The sequence below is a fragment of the Grus americana genome, chromosome 7, assembly GCF_028858705.1.
Source record: "Grus americana isolate bGruAme1 chromosome 7, bGruAme1.mat, whole genome shotgun sequence".
NCBI classification, from domain to species: Eukaryota; Metazoa; Chordata; class Aves; order Gruiformes; family Gruidae; genus Grus; species Grus americana.
Window position 1 is genome coordinate 16446009 of NC_072858.1, and position 9435 is coordinate 16455443.

The 9435-nt window shown below is 60.8% G+C and overlaps 1 protein-coding gene across 1 annotated transcript; it reads right to left on the reverse strand.

The window, feature by feature from the left end:
* Positions 1-578: 578 nt before the first annotated feature.
* GOT1 (glutamic-oxaloacetic transaminase 1) lies at positions 579-5073 on the reverse strand. The gene is made up of 9 exons (XM_054832171.1): positions 4698-5073; positions 4144-4325; positions 3447-3570; positions 3118-3230; positions 2817-2921; positions 2106-2256; positions 1806-1971; positions 1551-1693; positions 579-1270 (listed from the first exon to the last, which is right to left on the reverse strand). Exons 1-9 carry the CDS (start codon positions 4810-4812, stop codon positions 1131-1133), a joined length of 1239 nt encoding a protein of 412 aa, XP_054688146.1. The 5' UTR covers positions 4813-5073; the 3' UTR covers positions 579-1130.
* Between the last annotated feature and the right edge of the window lie 4362 nt (positions 5074-9435).

Sequence of the window (9435 nt, forward strand, 5' to 3'; positions counted from 1 at the left end):
GCTCTATCAAGGTGGTAATATCAGCTCACATATAGATCTGCAAACAGTGAGTAGAGAGCAGAAGCAGATGGTCCCACCTCTTTTTCAGTGCCAGAAGCTCAGGCTGTTGCTGGCAGGCCCTGCTGAAGCCAGGGGGAGTAGGTGGTGGTTCACCAGGGGCCTGCTGAGGAGGAGGAACAAGATCTGCTTTTTGACGCATTAGTGGCAGGCCAGGAGCTGTGGGCCAGGGAGGGATGGCCAGATGGATGGGTAACACACAACCACCCAGAAAGCAAATGCGTACAGATGGACAGGATAGGCTGGACAGCACAGGGCAGGGGCACAGAAAGAGGAACACAAGATGGATGTGTGAGGAACCAGTCAGCTTCACAGTCACAAAGAGCTGTCAACTACACTCTCCCAAAAGGCTTGTGCCCCATTAGTAGCAACTAATTGTCAGAGATACAACACACCATGAGGGAGAAAAGGAAAGCCTTGAAACAAGCTCAGGCCCAGTGGACAAACCATGATGCTGAGGCTTTAACCTCAGCCTGGGAAGAGGCTAACAGAGCCTGAAGGCACATCACACAAGGCAGGGGTAGTGTTCAGAGATGGGAGGTTTAATTTTCTGTCAGCAACACAAAGAAGCAATTATCACAATTACGAATGTTTGCTTGCATAAGGCTCAGAACTGGGTGGGGGAAAGCCAGCAACAGCTTTGCTTCTCCCCAAAAACACTACTGAGTGACATTAGTTCACAAGCCGTACGAGATCCCAACCGACTGGGCTGTTATCCCACAGCACATTGCACAGGCACCGGACTTTGCCTAGATCAAACTGATCAGTTACATGGAATTGATTTGGATGTGCCAAAGGTGCAGCTCGAAGTGCCTGAAGAACAGGCTGCTGTAAGTCAAACAAGAGGCAAGGCGGCTCGTGCTGCCATTACCACCCTCCTGGGGGCACTGGCTTACCATATCACAAGGGGTATTTCAAAAAGGTCAAAAGATTATTACCCCTGATTGAGCTACTGCTCCCATCTTTATTAAACCCCAAGAGGTGTGGGACAAAGCAAGCCATGAGCAGGGAAAGAACATGGACTACACACTACAGCTTTGGTGACTTCATGTAAGTTTGGTTGTTCGTGTGCTTCACTGGATTTTTGTGACAGCTTCATGGATGGACTTGGCCACATAGTCCAGGTTCTTGGTAGTCAGGCCACACATGTTGATGCGCCCACTAGCCATCAGGTAGATGTGTTTTTCCTTGATCATGTACTCCACCTGCTTAGCTGGGGAAACAATTGGACATAGGTCAGAGCAGTGACCCCACAGCTCAGAAAAGCCCAAAGAACTAGTCGGGGCTGCTTGAATCTTTCACAAGCAGAAAACTTCCAGCACTGGCGACTAAAATGCTCCCAGATGCTTCATCCCTGCCTAATCACAGTGGCAGTGATACCAGGACTCCAGTGAGGTCCCCAAGAGATTCCTGTCTGACTGCTTCAGCCCAGTTCACCCCCAGCAAAACTGCCCTCACCCAATCCTCCCTTCACCAGGCCACTTGGTACTTACGGTTCAACCCCGTGAAGCTAAACATGCCGATCTGCTCTGTGATGTGGTTCCAGGTGCCCGGGGTCCCAAGGGACTCCAGGCGAGACCGGAGCTCTGACCGCATCAGCAAGACCCGATCTGCCATCGTCTTCACATTGTCCTTCCTGCAGCAGGCAGGAAGCAGGGCATGAGGACAGGCACCTGGCCAAGCCTGGCACGCAGGGAGACAGCTTCCCTCCCTCCTTGCCCTCTCCCACCAGCCCTGGCCACACGTACCACTCGGCAAAGAGCTGCGGGGAAGAAAGTGTAGTTGCCACAATGCGCGCTCCCTGCGAGGGAGGGTTGGACCAAGTGGTACGCACAATCTTCTCCATCTGGGAAAGCACACGCTGCACATTGTCTGCATCCTTCCCCACCACGGTCAGGTTCCCCACACGCTCATCTGTGGACAAGCCAAGAGATGTGAGCCATCGGTCCCACACATCATGGCAATGCAGAGCTCTCCCCACCCCCAGCATGCCAGCCCCATCTGTCTGGGTATGATGCTACTGGGCCAGCTTACTGCCAGACACTCACTGTAGAGCCCAAAGTTCTTGGAAAACGACTGTGCACAGAAGAGCTCAAAGCCCTCGGAGACAAAGTATCGCACAGCCCAGGCATCTTTGTCCAGGCTGCCAGAGGCAAAACCTTGGTACGCCGAGTCGAAGAACGGAAACAGGAACCGGCGCTGCAAGGAGGAACAGTGTTAGAGGGAAACCCCTTCCCCACAACCTTCACTTTACCCCCCACTGTCCCCATAGGGGGGAAAAATGACGATTAGGCTTCTGGGTGAATACAAAGGAAATGTGGTCCATCAACACCGGACTAAGATATTTTCTTTCTACTGGGGTAGACTGAAGCGGTCAAAAGGTCAAATGCAGGAGAAAATTGCATTTGAGGACACAGGCACAAGAAATGCACCACCTTATATCCTACTATCCAGCACCTGTGAAAAGCAGGTGCCCATGGATAATCTTTCCAGCATGAAAAATCCCACTGCAGCCCATGCTCCAGAGCTTGAAAGCAAGAACTTGGAGGCACAAGCAGAACTGGGATGCTTTTATCCTCTGAGCACAGACAACCAGCATCCTGCCAGCCTCTCCCTTCAACACCTGCCCTGCAGGACTCTTCCAGGTCCTGCCACATCTCATGCTATTCTCTGGAGTCCATTTCGGATGCAAGTGCTCTGGCTGGCTCAAAAGCTATCTGTCCCCTCAGCACTGCTTTAGCCCCAGCAGCAGCCCATACCTTCATAACGGCAGCAATCTGCTTCCACTGGTCAGGAGTAGGGTCTGTGCCTGTTGGGTTGTGCGCACAGGCATGGAGGATGAAAATGGAGAACTCTGGGGCTTTCTGAGGAGAGAGCAGGTCTTGGTCAGACACGCAGACAAGAGTGGACACCCACAGCAAAGGGAGAGGCTCCAGGCTGCTCTGGGCACCAGCAGTCTCCTTCACAGAGATTCACTTCCAGGCACAGCACACATGAGCCCAGGCAGCTGCTGACAGCACAGCACCCAGCTCAACCCCTCTCCATGCCAGTTTGACTCACCTCCATGTCATCCAGCAGCCCCTGGAGATCCAGACCCCTCTTGGCAGCATCCCAGTAGTGGTAGGTTCTAATATCTTTAAAGCCAGCATCCACAAACACAGAATTGTGGTTCTCTGAGGAAAAAAAACCACTTTTCAGAAAATCAGGCCCCATCTCCAGCAAGCCACCTTCTCCAGTCCCAGTATCTCCCTAAACGTCACCAAAATACACCTCCTTTACCCACCAGGGACAGGTCCCTCTCTCACTGCCCAGGCCCCTCCATTCCTCCCTCTCCCACAGACCCACAGGGCTCCCTGCAAGGAGGCAGCAGGACCGACCACAGCACTCACCCCAGGATGGAGCAGAGATGTATATGGGGGTCGCCGTGTTGTTGTTTCCATTGTACCACCGCTTCAGAAACTCCGCACCGATACGCAGAGCGCCTGTCCCGCCCAAGGATTGAACGCTTCCAATCTGCAACAGAGACAGTTGCCAGCAGGGTCCACCCAGGTCAACCCGGCTATCGGTGCGCAGGGAACAGAGGCACTTGCAAGAGTAAGGCAAGATCCCAGATGTGCTCCCTGGGGTCACCCCAGCCAGGACACCATCCCCTTTTCCAGTGGTCTTCAACCTCCTTCAGCACTCAGGCCTGTCCTGACACCTTCTATAGTTATAAATAGATCCCAGTTATTCCTGTTACTTTTTGGCACAGAGCAGATTCCTACTAGCAGCTTACTTCAGGAAAGGTGGTCTTTTACGTGACTTCAGTTTCCCCGTGGGGCAACCATTAAAAGATGAAGGAAAAAACAAATTCCAATCACAGCCCATGTTCGGTCTTTCCCAAAAACTATGACTACTTGCACAAACAGCTTCAAGTTCACATTCATCAAGTAACTTACAACCAGTATAGACCATGTCAGAGAAGTCTCCAAATCCTACCAAAATGCAGTTACTCCACACGTTTGTGCTCTTCTGCTGCAGAGACACCCCAGGGGTCCCAGCAGCTCTCCGAGCAAGGAGCACTCTCGCTCCCTGCCCAACACCTACCCGGTTCTCCTTGATGGCGGGGCTGTCATCACCCAGGGCGATGCGGGAGGCGTTGGCCCGGAACTCGGGCAGGCCCAGGATGGGCAGGTACTCATGGTTCAGGCTGTTGTCGTTAGCGATCATCTGCTCCACCTTCTTCACCACCGGCAGGACCCATGGCTGTCCCTCGTCCGTGCGGTAGGCTACAAGGAGAGGGAGAGCTCTTACTTCCACATCCGGGAGGACTGTGGGCTTCCCGGCCCCCGGAGGCGCCCACCCGGGGCACCGACACCCGAGGACGGCGGGCAGGCCAGCGCGGGGCCGCCCCCACGACCTTGACGTCTGCCGGTGACCCGCTGCCTGCCCCCCTCCCCCGCGCCCAGCCGGGCGCTCGCCGCTGCTCGGTGACCTTTCGGGCCCAGGTCCCGCTGCTGCCGCCCAGCCGCCCGGGCAGGCGCAGGGCCCGCCGCGGGGGCACCGGCCGGCCTACCCCGCGGAGAGGAGCCCCGCCGGGCCGGGGGGGGGGGGGGGGGGGGGGGTGCGGGGGTGGCGGGGAGAGGCGGCCGCGGACTCACCGCCTACGCCCAAGTTGACCTTCCGCGAGTCCCCATCCTCCCGGAAGTCCGCCGTGAGCTTGAAGACGGCGACAGGCGGGGCGCGGGGGACGGCGGTGAAGATGGAGGCGGCCATGGCGGCGCAGCCCGCTCTGCCCTGCTCCGCTCCGTTACAGACAGCGCGCGGCGCCTGGAGGAGACGCTCACCTTCACCGGCGGGGCGGGGCCGCCGCACGCCGCCGCCAATCAGCGGGCCGCCGGCGTCCCCGCCCCCGCCACCAGCCAGCGGCGGCCCCGCAACCCTTCGGGCGGAGCGCGGGCAGCCAATCGCGGCGGGGACACCGGCCGGCGGCCGTCGCCGAGCCCGGTGACGCGAGCGGCGCGGAGACGCAGGCGCTGACTATTGGTGGCCGGCTCCGCCCCGGCCCCGCCCCCTCCTCTGCGCGCGCGTGTTGGGCGGACGGTTCTCGCGGGGCCGCCTCGGGATGCAGCGCCCGGGGGCGCGCGGTGGCGCCCGCGTGTGGCCGGGGCCGGGCCGGCTGCCTGGCCGGGGGGTGCCGGCTGCATGGCCGGGGGGTGCCGGCAGGCCCGGGGCCGCGGCGCAGGGGTGCAGAGCCGTCGCAGGGGCTGCGAGGGTGCAGCGTCCGGTGGGGGGGGTCCCGGAGCTGCAGTGATGGGGGGAGGGGTGGTGCCGGGGCGCGATGCCCGCGGTACGGGGTGCTGCTGGGGATGCCGTGCCCGAGGCAGCGCTTGCTCTGCGGCAGTGCTCGCTCTGCGGCAGTGCTCGGGAGTGCAACGCTCGGGGGGCATGGCACGGTCCCCGTAGGGGAGCCGGGGGTGCAGCATATGTGCGGGTGCAGATCAGCCCTGGAGTGCAAAGCCGGGGTGCGGGACAGCCCCGGGAGGGCCGTGCCCGGGGGTGCAGGATGGTGCCCGGGTGTAGCGCTTGGGGGGTGCAGGAAGGTGCCGGGAGGGCCGCGCCCGGGTGTCCGGGTGCGGTGCCCGGGCTGCGGGGTGGTCCCAGGGGTGCGGTGACCCGGGTGCGGGACAAGGACGGCTCTGAGGGCGGTGGGTGCTTCCACCCCAGGGCGGGTCACGGGGATCCTCCGGTGCACCTGCCCCGGGTTTTTAAGGCATTTTCCCGATTCCCAGCCACCCGCAGGTCAGGCACTGGGGGCGGCCCCATGAGACCCTCCCAAACCCGGGGAGACCCCGGGGTCACCTGGGGGTGTCTCACCTCCCAGCCAGAGCCTCTGCCCGGCGGCAACGGCCGCCAAGGCGAGCCCTGCCCTGGCCCACGGGGAGCGTTAGGGATCACTTGTTGACTGCGGACCCCTTCTCCCCGAGCGCACGGCACTGCACTTATCCGCAGGGAACTTCTCGTGGCGCCTTGCTGCCGAACTCCGCATCGGTCCCGCAGGCACAGCGCTTCCCACGGTGCCCCCGACCCTCCGTGGCCCTTGAGGGCCGCCCACCGCCCGGGACCCTCCCTCCAGCCGTGCGGGGACCTCCGGGGACCCTGGGCGTTGGGGCCGATGCCGTCGCGGGGCGCGGTGGAGCGGCACCCGGCCGGGAGCGGCGGCTGTGCACGGGGGTGTCGGCAGAGGGCAGAGCCGGCCCGCGCATCGCCGGTAGGACCGCTCCGTGCGGCCCCGCCGCTTATCCCGCAGCCCCGGCGGGGAGAGGCACCGCAAGGAGTGACCGGCTCCGGCCCGGCCTGGCGGGACAGGCGGGGGGCGGCCAGGGGCTGCCCGAGCATCCCACCCGCGGGTCCCCCCGCGCAGCCCTGGGGAGGGGGCTCGCTGCCGCCCGGTGCGTGGCCGGCTCCGTTAGGAACCCGCCGCCTGTCTCAAGCGGCTTTTGAAGTTTGTGGGAATCCGCCCGCGATCCTGCAGCATCTGGGAAAGGCTTCGAGGGAAATGGGAAGGACGTCGCGAACAACAGCCCCGGCAGCGCGACCCCCTCCCCCCGCCCCTCGTGACATAAAACACGGGGATACGGGACGGGAAAGGCCATGGTGTCCCCAAACGCTTTTGCAGACAACCCGTGTCATACACTCCCTTTGTTAACCCAGCCAAGATCCCTCTGAAAACCAGTTTGGCTCCTCGCCCTCCTCCCATGCCAAAGGTGGCTCCGCAGCCCGGCTGCCTGCGAGGGAGCCCGGGGGCACAGCCCTCACCTCCCCCAGCTCCGGGCAGCACCTGGAAGAACTGCCCAGTGCACTTTCTGCTTAGCATGGGAGCAGGGAAGAGGCAGAGCTGCCCGGCGGCACAGCAGCATGCCAAAGCTTCTGCCTTTGGAGAAAACAGTGTAATTGGAAAGGCAGAGGAACAAGACAGTAGCACTAGACCAAAGCCTTGGCCCTGGTGGGGTTTTTAGCCCACCTCAGACAGAACTTCTGTCAGACCTTGAGAAAAGGCCAAGCAGAAACCCAGAAAAGGCTTCAGGTCTGCTTTCTGCAACAGCTGTGAGCCCCTGCAAATGCCTGACTTTGTCAGGGTGCTGCGAGGGCATTTCCAAACCTTACCCTTAACTCTAACCCTAACCTTAACTCTAACCCCAACCAGATGAAGAGAGCACTTGGGTTTCTTGAGGTCTGTGGATGCTGCTAAACGAGAGACGCTGCAATGCTGAGCAAGGGCATCAGAGGTAAATGGGGGTAGCCCACCGCAGGGTGACTCATGTCTTCTGCTCATGAGGAGTTAAGGACTGCACAAGTGCGATGCTGTGATGGGAAAAGCCAACCAAGGCTGCTTAGAGCATCCTATTTCTGGAGCAGACAGAAGTGCTGGGGAGTCCCCAGACTGGCAGGCTCTCACTGCACTTACTGGTTTCTAATCCTACTGCTCTCCAAAGAGCACCGGGATATTTGGGGACATGGCCAAGCCCTTTCCCAGTGCAGAGCAGGGAAGTTACAAAGGTGCAGGGGTGCTGCCTGCCAAGCTGGCTGCACCAAGCCACTGCTTGGGACTGCCGGAGCAGGCTGAGCAGTGCCAGTCGCAGGAAAAAAATGCAGTTTCCCCAAATCAACACCGTCTTGCTCCCCTTCCTTGGGGGCTCCTGGGCAGCCTGAGCTCAATACTGCTGGTCTGGTGGAGACCGTCCATGCCGCTGCCCATGCCTGCAAGGCCAGGGTCGCTGACCCAGCAGGAGTTACCTGCTGGTGCGCCTGGCTGCCCCCAGCCCGGCCGGCGTCCCGTGCCCTTGGCGGCGCAGAGCGGGGCTCTGCTGGGAACAGATGCAGGAACGAGACAGACAGGCACGAAGCAGCAGGCCGCCAGGCCCCCGAGCCGGGTGGCTGTGCGTTAGCAAGATCCCTCTGGCCCTGCGCTTTCATCTCCCCAGCCTACACAAAGGGTGCCACCAAAATGTATGTAAAAGCAGGAGAAACATGGTAGTCAGCCCTGAGGCATCCCTCCCTTCATCTCCTGCCTCCGACTGACAGCCAGCAATGACCTGCCACTCAGTGGGAAGGCTTGCACACCTTACCTATAGCAAAGGAGCCCCCCAGGCATGCTCTGCCGCGCCGCACGCAGGCACGGCCCCCCACGCTCAGCCCTTCCTGGCAGCCAGAGGTGGGGGGGCTCGGCAGCCATCCTGGCTCTTGCAGAGCTCAGGCTGCTGCAGGGATGCAGGGACCGCTGGGGACCAGGTGCTGCCCTTCCTGTGCTGTCAAGCCCTGCGTGGGCCTGGAAAAAGCCCTTTCTGGGAGGGTGCAGATGAGCTCCACTCACCCCGTCCCCTTCACTCCCCCTTGTGAGGTCCACCCTTGCACCCCTCTGGCCTCTACCTCATCCTCTTCCTTGCCAAAGAGCCCTGCCCAGTGCAGGGGCGCCCTTGATGCTGATCCCGGCATCACGGCAAGGGTTTATGCTGCCCTGCCCCAAGGTGCTGCCCATCTCAGGCTGAGGCTGGGCGCAGGCAGTGTGCGGGCAGGGAGCAGAGCCGCCTGTGGCCATTCCCAGTGGGTGCTGCACGGGGGCTGTTTTCCCAGCCGTCCTCTGAATACAGATGTTTTCTCAGTGCAGGATCCAGACAGAGGAGGGTAAAATGTTTTCATTCCAAGCTCCCGGGGTCAGGTCATGGTTTGTCTAAATGGCTTTTGTTGCTGTAATTATCAGATTAGCTGATCTCTGGCAGTGCGTTTAGGGGCAGCTACATTAACTGCAGATTCTGACCCCCCCTGCCACCACCCTGCCCAGCTGGGGCAGCAGGTTTGCAATGGAGCGATGGGGATCAGGGATGCCAGGAGAGCCAAGTGAAAGGTTCATGCTTGGTTTTGAGCCGGTACCCAGCTGGACCCCAGCCTGGGAGCGGACGGCACATTTGAGGAAGACAGCAGCGAGCCTCCTTGACCTCCTCAGTGCACATGATGATGCAGAGCTGGGCCTGATCCTTTCCTCCCACTCCAACCTGCAACACAGCGCAGCCGCAGAGCCCTGTCCCAGGCGCTTGCTTGCTGCTGTGGCTGATGCTCAGCGTGCAGACACAGGACAGGGGCACCTGAGGTGCCTCCCCTCACTCAGGCAGCAAGGCCAGAAGGTGCTCTGGGGCTCTGGGACACCACACTGTGGCTGGGATAGGGTGCCCAGGGCTAGTGTCTGGCCACGGGGTGCTGCAAGGGGTGGGCAGCCCCCCAGCAGCTGGGGAGGTGCAGGAATAGGAGTGTGAGATACCAGGCGAGACAGAGAGCATGACGGGGAGACGAGGGAGCAGGGCGAGGGGCAGATAAAGAGGGATCAGGAGTTTCCGGCCCTGG